At 59.1% G+C, this 16,933-nt stretch overlaps 2 protein-coding genes across 5 annotated transcripts in view; one reads left to right on the plus strand and one right to left on the minus strand.

Moving 5' to 3' along the window:
• OTOP2 (otopetrin 2) overlaps positions 1-1,712 on the minus strand; it is a 25,873-nt gene extending 24,161 nt beyond the window's left edge. For both annotated transcript variants that reach the window (XM_051634756.1, XM_051634757.1), the window contains exon 1: positions 1,227-1,712. The gene's annotated coding sequence lies outside the window, so the exon portion shown is untranslated. The remainder of the gene's footprint in view (positions 1-1,226) is intronic.
• Positions 1-15,526, plus strand: part of FADS6 (fatty acid desaturase 6) — a 16,337-nt gene extending 811 nt beyond the window's left edge. The window contains exons 2-8 of one of the 3 annotated variants that reach the window (XM_051634764.1): positions 51-154; positions 11,189-11,520; positions 12,265-12,431; positions 12,915-13,095; positions 13,361-13,548; positions 14,033-14,212; positions 15,274-15,526. In XM_051634764.1, coding sequence (XP_051490724.1) covers positions 51-154; positions 11,189-11,520; positions 12,265-12,431; positions 12,915-13,095; positions 13,361-13,548; positions 14,033-14,212; positions 15,274-15,423 — 1,302 coding nt within the window. In that variant the 3' untranslated portion in view covers positions 15,424-15,526. Of the gene's footprint in view, positions 1-50; positions 155-10,856; positions 11,059-11,188; positions 11,521-12,264; positions 12,432-12,914; positions 13,096-13,360; positions 13,549-14,032; positions 14,213-15,273 lie in introns of those variants that run through there. The other 2 variants (XM_051634767.1, XM_051634765.1) reach the window with 2 other exon arrangements.
• Positions 15,527-16,933: the final 1,407 nt, after the last annotated feature.

Here is a 16,933-nt window from a genome sequence, read left to right on the forward strand (position 1 = left end):
TTTAACCTTTTAGGATGAACTTTGACAACAATTGTCTTTCCCTGCTGCAGGACAGCGAGCTCCAACTCAACAGAGCTCTCCAAAGCCAGCAGAGCCACCCAGCCCTGAAGATCCCAGTGGGACAAGCGCAGCTGTCAGCAGAGGAGACACTCAGGTAAAGGCTGGACCACCCAACCTCCTGCAGCAGGTGCAGCAAGTGCAGGGCTGCCAGGGATGATCCAGCCCAGAAACAACCTAAACCCAGGCAGTAAGGTCCTACACAGGCATTTAAGTCCTGGTGGGGATGGATTCCTTTGGGAACCATCCCTGGGTGCAGGGTGCAGCAGGACATGGCTGACACTGGGCTGAGCACAACCTTGCTCTGGCCCAAGTACAGGCTCTGCCAGGGATGGATCTGGCTGCTACAACCTCTCTTTGTTCCCAATCCATTATCTCACCTCTGGGAAGTGGCAGAGCCTGGCTGGGGGGTTGTGCCACAGCCAAACCTGGTGCTAACAGCACCAGAGACCCTTGAGGGACCCTTGCCCATGCCTGCTCCCCCAGAACCCTGCCCCTGGGCTCTCCCACTGTGTTTTGGAAACACACTCAGGGACGGAATGGCTGATCCTGGCATTCCCTGTCCCTGCTGTGCCCTCAGCCGTGGGCAGACACACAGAAGAGCACACGGGAGCTCCAGTGAGATGGCAAAAGGCCCAAATGGAGCAGAGGGAGGATCCTGGATGCTGCCTCTTACCTCACCTGTGATAAATCCCCAGTCTGGCCCTTCTCCTCAGCCACAAACAACCCCTGAGCTTGACACTGGCTGCTGGGCTGGTGTGCCAGCACCGAGGGGTGGCTGTGGGCTATGGCACCAGGGTCAGCTCGGGCTGCTGCCCCCAAGCCCCTCCAGGTCCCTGGCACAACCAAACTCCCATGCAAACATCCATTATTTCAGCCCTCCAGCTCCATCAGTGCCTCAGAGCACACCTGCCGGGGCAGGGGCCTCGGGTGGGGTCCCGTGAGGGCAGAAGAGGCTGAGCAGCAGGGCCACCCCCCGGGGGAGGGATGAGGAGATGCACGGGGCAGCCGTGGCCCCATCCCAGCTGCTGCCTCCCGCGCAGAGCGCTCAGCCCCGCTCAATAACCGAGCTAACGAGAGCCCCTGTCAACAAGTCTGCAACTCCCCCGCCGGCGCGGGGAAGGAAGGACGCCTGCTCCAGAGACCCAGGAGAAACCTGTTTCACTGACCTTGCTCCATCGTCTTCCTGGCTGCGCCGTGGGCGAGTCTGGGGCTGCGGCGGAAGGCGAGGGGCTCGGCAGCCCCTCAGGGGCTTGGCGAGGAGGAGGAGGAGGAAAGGGGCAGGGGCTGCATGGCCGGCGGGTCGGGGTCCTGGGGCTTGTGCCGAGCAGGAGCAGCCGGATCCCGCTCGGTCGATGCCACCTCTTAGCGTGGCTCCTCGCTCCACCCCTTCATCAGCTAATAAAGCCTCTGCCGCGCCGGTCCCTCCTTTGCCACTGACTCACGGGCTGACCCAGCCCAGTCCCCTCGCTGCCCCGCACCTTCATTTTCTGACCTACAAAGCCGGGCTCATCCCCGCCGCCCTCCTGCTGCCCGACGGAAAAGCACCAAGGGCCGAAGTAACCCCTGCGGGCGCTTTGCAACCCGAAAGCGGTGCCCGAGGGGCAGTGCCTGCTGCTGGCTGGCAGTGCAGGGGCTCAGCCACCCCTGCCCAGGATGCGTGGACCCCAGGGGTGCTGTGCAACCCGCCGGAGCGCTGGTGTGCGCTGGGTCACCGGTTGTCCGCACTGGCAGCGTCTCCCTGGGGGTTTTGCTCGCGTTTTGGGGGCTGGCAAGGGGTGGGAAGCAGTGCACGCTCTTCTTGGCACAGCGTCCTGCCTGCTCTGGTGCCAGGGAATGCCTTTACCCCGCTGCCCTGGTGCTTTGGCACATCTCCAGCACCCCGAAACCTGACTGGTCGGGTTTGGAAAGCAGTTCAGGGACAGCTGGGGAGGTGGAGGCTTTCTGGGCACCTGCCAGGCTGTGCTGGGGTCATCTCTGCTGCTGGCCAGGGAGCAGCTCTGGCCACATTCTGACCCTTCTCCCATCTGTTGTTTGTTTTTTTTTTTTGCTTGCAAAGACACCAGCAAGGGCTGCTCCATGTGAGGCAGCACTGTGTTCCAAAGGACCCTGAGCTGGGGGGTTGAGCATCCTTGGGTCACGGTGGGGACTGGGTGACCGCACCTGCCAGTGTCCCCATGGGAAGGCTGCTGGGTGGAAGGACCCATAGGGAGCCCAGCAGGGGTAGGGGTCCCCAAGGAATGGGACACCCAAGGAGTGGGATCCCAGAGCTTTGGGCCCCAGGACTGGTCTTAGTGCTGTTCCAGCATGGGCAGGTAGGGAAGCTGGAACTGGAGTGGCTCAGCCCAGGCCCAGCACTGCCTGATGTAAGAGGTTATACAAGCCCATGCGGGCAGGGTGCAGGCAGCACTGGCATGTCTGTGACCAGAGCTCTGCTTCTGCTCTGGGATAAGGCCTGAAGGAATGAGGACAGTACAGCTCCTCCCCCAGCTCCTGGACATCCCTAATGAAAGCCCTGGGTGGCAGTGGCACCCTGGAGCGGTGCCCATGGAGGATTCTGGAGGAGCATGGGGGGGCTGAGTGGCACCCAGAGAGGGGAAAAAAGCCAACCAGGAGAAGGGTGGGCATGGTCTGGTGGTGTTCATGTGCCCAAGCTCAAGTGGGAACTGCTTGCCTGGAGTGAGTGGGTGGGTGGGAGAGGGCACAGCAGAACAAGGAGATCCTGGAGGATGCTGGAATGTGGTGCCAAGCCGGGCTAGTTGTGTTGGCAGGAGCCAGAAGAGGCTTCATGACCCCTCCAGGAGGCATTTTGGAGGTGCCAGCAGAGCAGCACCCTCCTAACCCGCTGGCACTGGGTGATAGATCAGCCCCCGGTATTCCAGGCAGGCGGCCGAAGGTGTTACTCACCTGGCCTGGGGCTGCCCTCAGCTCCACTGGGCAGGAATGCCACGTGTCTAACCACCTTTCCCCAGGGAGGATTGGCTCCTTGGCAGGGGACACTGTCCCTGAGCTGGGACTGGTTTGACCCTGTGTGAGTTGGAGGTGCTGGGCACTGTAGTCGACTCCTGGGGAGCTTTCTGCTCTGAGGGGAGGATGAGCAGGTCCCCAGCCCTCCCTGGGCATTCTACAGAGCTGGAGGAGGTGACACGAGATGGGTGCCTTCCTCTCCGAAGGGGACTGTAAGGTCGCTTTCTCACCATCCCAGGGGCAGATGATGCCGAGAGCTGCCCCAGCTGCCCTGACAGCAGGATAAGGCCATGTTGGAACTGAAGACTGGAGCAGATGGAGTGAAATCCTGGGTGACAACCCTAGGAAAACCATCAGTCCATGTGCAGCCTGAACCTGAGGTGCTCCATGGAGACTTTGCATCAGCTCCAAGGAGGCCGGTTTCACGCCTTTTTCCAACAAAACATGAGTCTTAGTCACCTTTCTCCAAGCAAATTTCCCGGTTTTCCAGAAGCATCACCTATGCCACGTGCCTGAAGCTCACATCCTGCTCGGGAAGCAGGCTCGTGCCTGGCAGCAGAGCTATTCCCAGAACTGCCTCCGGCCTCGCTCGGTAAATCCCGCTATCAGCTCCCTGCCCGGCTCCAGCTGGCTGGGACCCAGCTGGGGATGTGGGCCCAGGACAGCTCCCGTGTTTGCTGTTGGATCCAGCCACCCACAGGCTCCCTGGGCTGGCGGGTGCCCGGGTGATGCTGGTGGCACCTCGTGATCCTTCTGTGAGCTTCATGGGAACCCTCTGGGCTGTGCCAAGTGCCCGGTGACGCTGGTCCCGCTGCCGCGAGCGCCGCGGGAGGTTGGTCTTATCTCACCTTGTGCTGAGCCTGGCTCATTGTTGATTGTTCTTTTCCCATTCAGAAGAAAGGAAAATAACCACCTACTTTTTTTCTGCAGAACTGCTATCTCAGTCCCTGTTTCCGCTGAGTCTCTGTCCCACTGCCCTGGGTGCAGCTCTCCTGGGCAGCAAGGACCCTCTGGAGGGGTAATCCCAAGCCCTGGCCATCCGATGGACCAGAAGAGCCTTTGTGGGATGAAAGGATGGTTTCAGGGGTGAGCTCCTGCTCTCTTTGCACCGAGGCTTGTCCCTACAGTCCCTTTCCCTCTACACCCTCCAGCCCAACAACTCCCAAAATTAGATGATGGGCAACCCTGCAAACTTGCTGAGGATGCTGAGGATGGCTTGGAGGCTCCCAGGTCCTTTGGGCTGGTGGTGACAGCCAGCTCTGCCACCCACAACAGCTCCTACCACCCACAGTTTAGCCCTAACCTGGTTTCTATTCTAAGCCCTATTTTTTTTTTTTTTTTCCATGGGCCTCCTCCCTCTTTGCTTTGCCCCACTTTGCCCTCCAGCTGGTGAGCTCTGGCTGCTGCTGACCCTGATCCCAGCAGCGCCTCGCTGAAGTGGGTAACAAAAGGCACCAGTGAGGTTCCTTGGGTTAGGGTGGCTCCCCATGCTGGGATTAAGGAGCAGCACCTTGAATTTGCCTGCAATGGGTCTAGGTGGGAGGTGGAAAGCTGGAGGAACAGGGCTGGGGAGACTTTGCTTTTGTGGCAAAACCGGTTGCAGTATTTAGCAGCTCTCCTGGTGTTCCTGTCTTCCCAGGAGCCTGCAAAATGCCACTTTTCAGGGTGTTTTATTCACCCAGTGCTGCTGGCAGGGCTGGGGATGCAGCTGTGTGTGAGCTGGGGCCAACACGCAACCTCCTCCAGGCTCCTCCAGATATTCTCTTGGTGGACTGGGATTCGGAGCACCACTGCTCCAAAGGTATCATTAGAAGAGTCCCTGTTTTTCCAAGCTAACTGGTTTTATGGGTCCAGCAGTGCTGATGAAATAGCTGCCAGGCAGTGTGTGAGTTATCCCTCTGGCTGGCAGGGCGCATCTGGGTGCTCACCTCAGAGAAGACACAAAAATGGCCCTTGCTGTGGTGGCACGCACAGAGGGCAGGTTCTGCAGGGCTCTGGTGGGCTGCACATGCCCATTGGGAAGGACAGGCTCTTCTCCAGCCCCACAGGTTCACTGGCACTTGCCCTGGGCAGGGTGGACACGCAGGGTGTTTGCTGACTGTGTCCCCAAGGCTGGCAGGAAGATGGAGCTCGGCTGTACCTGGTGGAGCTGGGACAGCAGACCCTCTCCCTGGCTTCTTGGCTCAACCATTGCTTCCCACAGCAGTCAAAAGCAGGAAAGTAGGCTATGGATGAAGATATGGAGGTGCATTCTTCAAGTCTGGCTGGATTTGGGCTGCCCTTTGGCTCCCAACCAAATTTCCATCCTGACACAGTATTGGCTTCCCATCCTGGCCGGGCAGCTCACTCCCAGGCACTGCCTCCCAGGCATGACAGGACATGCCATGGCCCTGTCTGCCTTTATCTCCTCTCTGGACAGAGTGGGCACCTGGTCAGGGACCATGGCCACCAGTAACTGTTTGTACCCAGAGTGGAACCAAACCACCATGCCAGGGCATAGCACTGTCCCATGCCTGGTGGAGGACAGTGCCCATCCTGGGTGCAGGGGCAGCAGCCTGTCACCCCTCCTCTTGCTGATTAAAGCTGTTCACAGGCTGCTTCTTTACTGGCAGGGTGTCTGCTGCCTTGCAGGCATTCCTGGTTTCCATGAATTCAACATCTCTTCATACTCCCAAGAGCAGCAATAAAGTCAAGATGCAGGTCCTGGTTGGTTGGTGCCCGCCTTAGCTCTGGTTTCTTAAACTGGGCAACCACAATGGCCCTACCAGAGCGTGTCCAAAAACTCCTGGGGGAGAAGGCACAGGGGCCTTGACCATGAGCCCTACTCTCCCTCCCAGCCCCTCTCCCTCCTGGCCTGTAGAGGGGCAGTGGGAGCTGGCAGGGAGACCCAACCTCGCAAACCAGCTGTGGGTAACGACGCTCAGCCTCCCCAGCAGATGGTCCTCGCTCAGTGTTGGATCAGCCTGGGGCACCAAGGGCCAGGTAGTGCCATCCCCAGCACAACCTCTGCGGGGTCCTCATCCTCCATCCCTACACTGCCACATACCAAGGAGACTGGAAGCATCCCTCTTTCCTAGAGAGGGCAGATGATGGAGCCTGGAATGACCCTGCCTGCACCAAGCGATAAAAGATCCGTGTGGGCGGCTGCCGGGGCGCGGGCGGGTCGGGTGCCTGTCTCTGGGGACATGTGTGTGGCCAGCCCTGGTGGCTCTGGCTTGGGGACTAGAAGGGCACCTGGGAACTAGCAGGGTGGGGGGGAGGAGCTGGGAGTGGGCAGTGCCATGGTTACAAAGAAAACTGTATTCAATGTCTGAGGACTGGAGGTGCAGTGTTGCGCTCAGGATCATCTTTCCAATCGCTGGCTGGTGACTGGTGCTGGAGAAAGGCTGGTTCCCTCCTTGGGACCCTCAGCCCTTGTGGGTCACGAAAGAGCTGCCAGGCAAGAGGGCATGGCTATCCCCCCCATGGCACCACGGGTGTCAGGCTTGGCATTTTCGAAGAGGAGCGGGATGGAAGCCGCGGTATCTCTGCCGCCCGCCCGCGTTGGGTAACACCCGCCAGGCGGTGACGCCAGGGACCCAGGGGTGGGGGCAAAGCAGTTTCGGTCGGGGCAAGAGCAGAGGCCAAACCAGTGATTACCTTCACCCTGAGCTGCTAAGTGGAGGAAGTCTGTGATTAGTTGACACCTCCAGCCAAGCTTTAGAAATTAAGCTGGGCTGGAGCAGGGGGTGGATGACAAGTGCTTTATTCACTGCTGATAGAGAAAACTGAAAATACAGCTCAGGAACGGTATCAGGAGAGCCAAAAAGGACTGGTGGTGGATACACAGTGAGCTCCCCAGGAGGATTCATGTGCTCGTGGGCAGGGATGGGTTTTGTAGCCTTGGGCAGGGATGTCCAAGGGCTTGAGGATGGGTTTTGTGCTGGGTTTGGTTTTCCTGTGGAACAGGCTTTGAACAAATGTCCTGCACCATCGGCTGCTGTGGGTCTCACCCAGCCCTGCAGCCTGGATTTATACCTAGGGCTGTCTCTGAGCTTTGGGCTTCTTCTGTTAGCATCTGGCTACTGGAAGGGGGAAAGAGAAGTCAGCTGCATTCCCCTCCCCCACCATGGCATAGCTGATAGCAGGTATGTATCCAGTCCCATGCTAAGAAGAGCCTGGTGGGCAATCCTGTGCTGCAGGTCCTGTGCCAGAGTCCAGCCCCGCTCTGCAAGTGGAGTGTGCTTGTAGTCCCATCCCTGCAGTGCTCCAGGCTGGCCAGGACATGGGGGACCATTGTCCTGGCCCCAGAACCAACAGGTCCTACTATGCTGCGTGACCCCTTGCAGCACCAAGAATCTAAGCTGACATCTCCGTACCTGGCTGCTGCTGGCAGGTAAATCCCAGCTCTAGTCACCCTGGAGTTAACATCGTTGAGGTTTAGCAGATCAACCCCCCATGTGCAGCCCCCTCAGCACAAGTCTGGGGTGGTCAAACAGGGACAAGGACTCTACAGTGTGCAAAGACAGTGTGAACTCCTCTGGGGGCGGTGGGCTTTGCACCCCATTTCAGGCTGGGCAGTGCCCTTTTCTCCCGAGGTGCCGGGGCAGCGGGAGGTGACAAAGGACCAAGAGAGAGCTCAGAGGAGACCATCGGGCTCTGTCTGCGGTGCCTCCCCCCCCAGCCCCGCACCACCCGGGACAGGGCAGCGCGGCTCTGCCTGCCCCGTCTCGCTGCCGTCCGGTCTGTGCCGCGCCGGCCGGCACAAACAGATCGGCCAGATTAGCCTGCAGCGGGATCCAGTTTCTTCCCGGAGCTGCCGAAGTGTGAGTGGGAAGTTTTCCATCAGCCGATGTGGCTGTTTGTGCCCTGCAAACAGCCAGGCCATCCGGGCGGGTATTTATTCAAGGTGAAAAGCCACGTCCCGGCAGGGCTGGGAGCACCTGGGCTACCGAACAGCATCGGCCACATCCGGCACCTCGCTGGCCCTGCCAGCCCCATCCCAGCTCCCAGCCTCCCTGCTGGGAACCTCGGGGAGAGGCTGTGGCTGCCCCCAGGGACTTGGTCCCTGGCAGGGAACTTTGCACCCCTCGGGGCTCAGTGGCTTTGCGACCCCCAGCACTCACTGAGAGCTCCTGGCCTCGCTACAGGGATCAGGTTGGATCTTGCCTTTTTGGATCCCACCAGCCCGGGGGGGGGGTTGGGCATCTTCTGCTTTTGGCAAAGTGACAGCGAGAGCAGCCGCAGCACGGAGCTGCAACTCCCTCTGGTGCCTGCCCCGAGGCTCCCGAGCTCGTTCCAGACTCTCCTCACCCCATAGCCACGGGGATGGAGGGTTTGGAGTGCATTGGCCAGCCCTGGGGCAGCCCCGGGTGAGAGGTGCTGAGCTCCCGGGAAGGCAGTGTCCGTGGGAACCACTTGGCTGCAGAGCCCGGCATGTGCCAAGTACCCTCGGGCCAGGACCTGAATTTGGGGGCGGGGTGGGAGAATGAGGGCGGGGGGGAAACGGAGCTGCTTTTGGGGGTGACAGAGGAAGGGTTTGCCTGCAGATGGAGCTCCTTGCTCGGCCGGCAGGTTCAGGGAAAGGGTTGGGGTGAGGTGTTAAACTCCACGAATTTCTCTTTCTTAAGGATCCCAGGGCTCTGCCAGATCCCGAAAGGAAAATAAGAAGGTGCTCGAGCTCTCCCTGATGAGGAGGGGATGGTGGTAATTAAGCCCTCATTAAGCTAATTACCCAAATATGCTAGGCCTGAAAGGGGTGGGGAAACCCCCACCCAAACCCAGGTATTAAACAAGCTCTGTCACCCCCCAACCACAGTCCTGGGGTGCAAATACTAAGACTTGTAGAAGCTGATCAGCTCCTGGGACTCTCGTGCTGCCTGGGTGAGTTGTGGCTGCAGGGTTGGCAGCTGCTGGGCAAGAGCTCACTGCTCCAGGGATTACACTGATCCCCTCCAGCTGCCCTGTGTGTGCTGAAGGATTTCTGAGTCTTTAATATGTTTTTCCTGCTAAATTCTTTGCGTCTGCAGTGCAAGGGACGACTCAGCATTCTGCTTTCATCTCTAAAATCTCAGCTGGGTCAGTGGGATTGGGGGCCTTGGCTTGTATATGGTGGAAAATCTAGTGTAAATTTGGGGTTAAAAGTTCCTTCTTCTGTAAGGCAGCAAGAGAGTGGATTTAGGGCTACAACCCTGCATCTGCCTTCTTCCTTATGGCTTTGAAGACTCTCCTTTTGGCTGCTGCTCCCCTGTGGGAACCTCAAACCCCACCTTTGCTGCACCCTAAAGCAAGAGATTCTTATAGGTTTGAAACCCAGAAACCAAAACTCAGTGTCTCCTGTGGAGTTTTCAACCCACTATTTCTTCCCTTCTCCCAGCTGGTCTCTGGTCCTGGTGGCAAGGGGCTGGGTGATGCCAGGTGTCTGCCTCTGCATGCCTGCAATCTCTCTGCCAGCTGTGGTGGGATCCTGGTGGCTCATGTTTGTTTTGGATGTGGGGCTAATCCCCACCTCCTCCTCCTCAGCTGCTGCTGCATGACCAGTTCAGCCCTGTCCTGCACCGGGGCAATGGCAGCTTTGCCACCACTCACCTTCTGCCACATGGAAGAGCAGCCCAGCACCCTTGGAGCAGGGCTGTCACTGTGCTGCCACCATCCCTTGCAGTGATATCCAAGATGTGACAAAGGTAATGAAAGCACAGGAAGGGAGCAGACCCAGTAGCTCCCCTCGATGCACCCCTCGGGTCTTGCCCCCTCCTGGCAGCACCCATGGGTGCTCTCCCCAGCTGCTTCCCTCTCTAACGAGCTGTATTGTGTCTCTGAGTGAATCCCCGACCTGCAGCTTCCAAGGAAGCTGCTTGAATCTGTCAGTGTACCTGGCTCTGGAGATGCTATTTCATAACTCAAGCTCTAAGGCATAAATGAAGCCTCAGCAGGTCTCTAATGCATCCTTGGCTCTACTGATGTTGCAGTCAGTACGATTTTTAATTTATTATTAATTTTCTTTATAGCTGCAGGAGTGGGCTTGCCATGGAGGCACTGAGCCTGCCCCACTTTGGGGCTGGGGTACCCCAGTGATGGCTGCAGCAAACCTGCCTTGGCTGTGGATTTACCTGGTGTCAGTGTTTGTCAGGGTTTTGGTGGATGCGTGGAGCTGGCTTGGGTGTTGTTTGTTTTTTCAGAGAAATAACAAAGCAAGAAGAAATCCAGTACCACAGTGCAAAGTCGTGTTTTTAGTGCCTTTTTATGTGTTCCCCCACAAAGAAGTGGGGCTCAGGAGGGTCCTGCTCTGTGCACTGACAGCCCCAAATCCTTCGGGGGGCCTGTGCTGTGGCTGGATGATTTTATTTTCTTCTTGTGAGCTGGCGATGGAAAAGGGAGGGAATTCTTACTACATTTCTGAAAACAGCTCGGAAGAGAAGGACCCTGCCGGGGTCAGGGCCGGGTGCCACGGCTGCTGGGTACAGATCGGGCAGGCAGGAGCAGCAGTGCTCTGCCCTTCCTTCCCGCAGCCTGTTCCTCCCTGGGGGGGCGGGGGGGGAAAGAAGCCGTTTTTCTCCCCAAAACGGCTCCTTGGCGGAACAAGCAACATCTGCTCCCGCTCCCCGGCAGCAGCGAAACCCTATCCCCGTCCTCCGTTGCCTCCGCTTGGGTTTCTCGGGGCTATTTCTGACACTCGGTTCCTTCGCCTCCAGCGCTTCCACGGCCTCTCTCCATCTTTCTTCCCGCTCCTTCCCTCCTCCGCTGCCGTCCGGTTCCCTGGGCCCAGGGCACCCCTCACTGTCCCACCACCACGGGCCACCCCCCGAAATGGGCCACTCAGTGGGCTGGTGACCGTGGTTAATCTGCATCCGCCCTCCTCCCCGTCCTGCCCCGCTCCTCCCTTCTCCCAATCCCTGTTTGCACCACGGCATCAAGTGCCCACGGGCTGTACCCGCCCCGAAACGCCCAACGCCGGGAGACACACGGTGGGCTGGCGTGAGTAGGGGGGCTGCGGTGTCCCCAGGGTGGGAAGCTGAGCGGTTCTGCCGCCGCTTCTTCTGGCTGCATCTTCCCTGGGTTGGTTGGTTTTTATCCCCATCCCTGCCCTTCCCGTGCCCTTCAGAGGGAGCCGGGAGAAGCCTGGCCGCGGTGGGCGGGGGGAGCCGGGGGTGCTCCGGGGGTGCTGCCCTGCCTGGCTTCTGCTCAGCAGGGAGATGCCGCTGGAGGACGGGGACCCGGCGAGGAGGAGGGGACAGCGGGCAAACGGCGAGGCCAGCGGGGCCCCCCACCCCGGGGGGGCGGGGGATGACACGGCAGGTCCCCGGGGCAGCGGGACGGAGGTGCCGGCGGAGGGACGGGAGCCGGGGACAGCGCAGGGTGAGAAGGACATGACCCCCAAGGGCGCAGGGGGACAGGAGGAAGCCCTGATGGCCGAGCTCTCGGAGCTGGTGCAGAAGGTGGTGAAGAACAGCAGCTGGTGGGACCGACACGGCGTGGACATCAGCATCCTCGCCTGCAGCCTTCTCCTGCTCCCGGCAGGTAACCCAGCTCAGCCCCCTGCCCCAAAACCACGGCTGGGGGGCTGGGATGGAAGGGGGGGAGGGGGTGTGTGTGGGGGGTGTGTCTCTCCTCCTCCTCCTCACAGCTTTTACCCCTCTGGTGCAAGGTCATTTGCGCTGGAAGCTCATTAGCAGCCTATTAAGCCTGTAACAAATCTGCACTGACGCTTTTGCCCTGTGCCCTGGGACACCCTGACCAGATATGGGTGACAGCCTGGGGTGAGGGGATGGGGCAGGGGAGAGGCAGTGGCATGTGCTCAGATGTGCCCTGCCATGGGGCAGGGAAACCCCAGCAGATTTGGTGGTAAAAATCCCCAGCAGGGACAGAGGGGACACAATCGAGGACAGGGCTCTGGTGACCTGGTAGGAAAGGTGCAGGTGTTCCTTTCTGCTTGTTTTTGAACTCCTGGGAATGCTGAAATCCTGGCGGGACTGGACTTGTTAGCAGCAGGATCCCAGCCAGAGCTGTGGGATGGGCCCTGGCACTGGCAACACCTAGTGCCATCATGGCTGGAAGCGGCCAAACCTTCAGTGGGCTGGCCAGCGTGGCTGGTCTGGCCACGCAGGGTGGTGTAGAGGGAAGCCTTCAGGCTGGGGCAGTTTAAATACCTGTAACTCCATCTGAAAAACAGGTTTAGGGCAGGTGATGGCACAACTGGGTGTAGCAAGGCTTCCAGCCCACGTTGGAGGAGCACGAGCTCCTGCCCGTCTGGTTTCTCCACAGGGTTCCTGTGCCTGCGGTCAGCCCAGGCCATCCCTTTCCTGGTGGGTGTCCTCACCCTCGGCGTGGTGCATCACACCTTGACCGTCAAGGGCAGCCACCTGGCCAGCCACAATGCCTTGACTGAGTCCAAATCTTGGGGCAAGGTGTGGGCCATCTTCTTCATCGAGGTGAGGGGGACCACAGGGTTCAGGTGGCTGTGCCCCCATAAAAGCCCCATCAGCACCTCGCCAGCACCCCAAACCCTTCAGGAACAGCCACCAGAGAACAAGATGGATCCAAAACCTTCATGATCTATGTGCAGGAGGGTTAAATGGAAAGAAACACTACAGCAGGGAGCACTGGGAATGTCCTGCTTGTGGGGCTTTGCCTGAAGCCAGTGGGGTGGGAACAAGCCCCTGACTGGGGATGGCTCCTGTGTCATGCTGTGCAATGGGGCTTTGTGTCCATCCCCTTGGCCGTGGTGCTGCAGAGCAGGACAATGTGTTGAGGGCAATATTGATACTGGTTTCCAGTGCTGAACTCTTTAAGAAGTCTGTTTCCAGGCTGGTTTGGAGCCTGTGGGGGGTGCAGAGCACCACTTTTGGATTAGCTCCTGCAGGACCCTGGCACTGCAGCCATTGGCATCACTTCCCCTTTCTGTTCCCTCCCAGCTCTGCTCAGCTTTCACGGCTGAGCAGGCCACCTACAACCACGTGAAGATGCACCACGGCTACACCAATGTCATCGGCCTGGGGGATTCCAGCACCTGGAAGTTGCCTTTTCTCAACCGCTATGTCTACATGTTCCTTGCACCTCTGGCAGTGCCCATCCTAACCCCTCTGGTTGCCCTTGGTACGTGTCCCAACAACCAAAACCCATGGGATGATGCTCAGCAGGGGCTGCAGCCCACAGGATATTGCTCTGGGGGGCTCTGGGCACCAGCCCCACAATCCAGTGGGTTGGTGGAGTTGGGGAATTTGGGCCAACATGGAGGATGGGGAAAGGGAGATGGAGGTTGGGGTGGGCTGCAGGTTTCTCAGCAGCCTGGCTGCTGGAGCAGCTGTGGTGGGGAAGTATCAGAGCATCTCCCATGTGCTGCCTCTCCTTCCTGGCACAGGTTTGTTGAGGAACGTGGAGTGGAAAACAGCTCTTCGGACCCTCTGCTGCATGTTTCTGGGTCTGTGGTGCCATTACTGGCTGCTCCTCCATGTCTCGGGCTTCCAGTCACCATGGTCTGCCCTGCTCTGCATGCTGCTCACCCGGGCCCTCCTGGCCCATCCCTACATCCACGTCAACATATTCCAGGTAGAGCCACGAAGCTCTGAGATGTCTTGACGGTGCTGGAGACAGGTCAGCTACCACCCAGTGCTGGTGACATAGCCCTCAGGCTGTTGGCTGGAGCTTATGTCAGCTTCAGGCGAGAGGCCTTGGTTGTCACCTCCCTCGTGACGATGTCCTCACAGGGAGGTCAGGCTGGTGGTGGCCCTGGGGGAAGGTCAGGGGAGATGGGTGTGAAGGTCCTGGGATGGCTGGTGACTCAACATGGTGGCTCATTGTATGGGGGACAGAGCCAGGGTCCTCCGAGGACAGACAAGCCCAGGATGGAGTGAGTTTAGGGACAAGCCCAGCTTGGGGGGTTGACAGCAACCCCCAGAAAGTGTCTCAGCCCAGCTGTCACCTTCATGCCCTCGTGTGGCTGGAGTGGTGGTTTGCCATGCCAGGAAGGGGTGGGGGGGGGGTGGGGTGGGTACTGTGGGGTCCCCACCCTCTCCCCTTCCCTCTCCCCCAGCACATCGGGCTCCCCATGTTCGCGGCCGATCGGAAGCCCAAGCGGCTCCACCTGATGAGCCTGGGTGTCCTCAACCTGCCCCGCCACCCCCTGCTCGACTGGTCCTTCGGCCACTCGCTCATCAGCTGCCACGTGGAGCATCACCTCTTCCCCAGCCTCTCTGACAACATGTGCCTGAAGGTGAGGAGGTGGCCCCGCGGGGTGGACAAGCATGTTGGGAGCTGAGGTGGGGACCAGACCACCCATCTCCCCACCACCTCCTCTCCCTGCCCCCAGCTCTCTCTGCTCCTCCCATGCTAGGGACCTCTTGCTGCTTTGTAACAGCCCCCAGCCCCCCTCCCTCCATTGCCATTCCTCTTTCTCCTGGGTTTCCACTCCCTGCCCCTTCCCCTGCTCCCAGCTCGAGCTGGCAGCACCCTGGCAGTCCAGCAGCCTCCCCACTCTGTCCTTGGGGAAGCATCTCCATGCTGCCCAGTCCAGCATTCATTCAGCAAACCTCCTTGTTGCTCCAAGGGGTGGGTGGTTCAAGAGGTGGGCTCTGAGCACTGTCCCCCACTCAAGGGGCTCCCGAGGCAGGTCCATGTGCTGCCCCTCAGTCTGGGATCTCTGCTCATCAGTGAGGAGGGAGCAGGAGCACTGGTGGGTTTCAGGTTGTGCCCTTTGCTGTAGCTCACGGGGCTGGTAGGACCTGCCTCCCACAGGGATGTGTTGCAGGGAAGGGGTAATTAAGCTGGTGGAGCTTCCCAGCCCTGCTGCTGAGCTGGCAATGTGGGCACACTGGGAGAAGGACTGGGTGCGAGATGGGTGGCTCTGCCTTGGCATGAGCCTCATTAGAGCATTGCTCCTAATCTGGGGCGCTACGAGGGCGTTTTGCCAGGTGAATTCCCTGTGCTGCTGCAGCTGGAAACCACCTCTTAATTGTCATGGAAACATGGAATGGTTTGGGTTGGAAGGGACCTTCAAGATCCTCTCATTGCAACCCCCCTGCCATGGGCAGGGACACCTTCCACTGGACTAGGTTGCTCCAAGCCCCATCCAACCTGGCCTCAAACACTGCCAGGAAAAGGGGCAACCACAGCTTCATGGCAAAGATGGTGTAGCTGGTGCTGCCTTCTCCAGCCCTGTTTTGGGCACGTGGGATGTGTCTTCTGGGCACCTTGCAAGAACCTTGGTGATGGCTAAGGCTGGAAACCAGGTACAAACACATCCTGCACAGAGGTGGCTCTGCTTTTCCTTTACAGATCAAACCCATTGTCTCCCAGTACCTGAAGCAGAAGAAGCTGCCATACAATGAGGACACCTACACCTCCAGGCTCCGGCTCTTCCTCCAGAGATATGAGGAGCTGATGGTCCATGCTCCCCCCATAACGGAGCTGGTGGGCATCCAATGAGGATGAGACCCCTGGGCTTAGGAGGCTGCTTCCCACAGGGACTTGCAGCAGTGATGGTTTTAGCAGGATCAGGGCTACAGAGACACGTGCTTCCTTGAATCCATCACATGGGATCATCTCTCCCCATGTCTTGCTTTTGGCTAGATAACAATCCACGGAGCCACCGTGGGAGGAGATCCAGGCAGCACAATGCCAGGGATGGAAAAGGGGGATCTCCCCCCAAGTTATTCCCAGACAGGGCTTAGTTTTATCCACTCTGCTTCCACGTTCAGGGAGAGGAAGCCCCCACCTGCTGGTGAGGTCTCCCTGCAGCAGGTCCTGGGGGATGTGACAGCACATCCTGAGCATCCAGAGCCAGTTCCTGGCTGAGAGCTGCTGGGATTTGCAGGATGAGGCTGCAAGTGCTGGGGCTTAGGGAAGGGGGGGAAGGATGGTGGGAGGGGGCTGTGTCACTGCTGCCTGCACTTTGCCTGACTTGGGGACAATCAGTCCCTTCTAGGAACAATGATTTGGCAAATCCAGCCTCAACATGTTGCACTGGATCTTCTTTATCACAGGGTTTTGTTGTTGGAGAGAGTTGTACTGGTATCCTGCAGTGCCCAGGGGCAGGGCTGTGGGAAAAACTCTTGTCCCGGTGAGGTATCCATATCCCAGAGGTGACCCCAGACCCAGTCCTTGCTATTGGAAGAGCTCATCAGGAACGTTGCCTGCCAGAGGCTGACAGGGCTCCAGGGCTTGGGACATTTTTCCCATGTAGGGTGGATGAACTGCCAGCAGGGGGATGCTCACCCAGCTGGTTCCAACCCCCTCCAGGATGCTGTGCCTGGCTTTCCTGGAGCACCGTGCTGTCCCCAGCCTGCTGGACCCATGACAAAGTCCAGCCCAGTGTCACGGTGAGGAGCTGACAGCAGAAAAGTCAATCAGCCCAACTGGGGCCAGGGGGGAGTCAGGGCTGGCTCTGGGCTTTGCTCTGAACCTGGGGCTTTGTTCCCTGATTCGTGCTGTTCTCCCCCCCCACCAGGGCTGGATCCCCCCCCTGCAGCCTCATAACTGGGATTTATGAGGCTCCACCTTGCAAATGTGTCCCGAGGTGCAGGGATGCTCTGCCCTGGCAGGGGAGGGTTGCAGCAGCCAGCCTTGGGTCTCTGCCCACCTGTGGGCATCATGTACCCCCTTCTCATTCACCTGGGGTGGGGATGTCCTCAGACCCACTTGAGAAGTATCCCCAGGCGGCTCTTGTGACATGGGGCCAGAGCTGGGATGGGTCCCTGTGCAGCAGATCCAGTGCTGGGGGGTAGAGAAGGTGGCCCTGGATCCAGCCAGTGCAACCCTTTTGGCATCAGCTCCAGGGAATGACTGATTTATCCTGGGGGCTGCTGGTGCCTGGGCCTGGTTGGGTCACCTCTACCTGGCCCCATGTGAGTTTATCGATTCAGGACCTTGTGAAACATCCAAAGGGCAAGTCCTTACCCTTTGAGCCACATCTGTAGGTATGGGGGGACCTGGGGGG

Source organism: Apus apus, chromosome 17, assembly GCF_020740795.1.
Source record: "Apus apus isolate bApuApu2 chromosome 17, bApuApu2.pri.cur, whole genome shotgun sequence".
In the NCBI taxonomy this organism is placed as follows: domain Eukaryota; kingdom Metazoa; phylum Chordata; class Aves; order Apodiformes; family Apodidae; genus Apus; species Apus apus.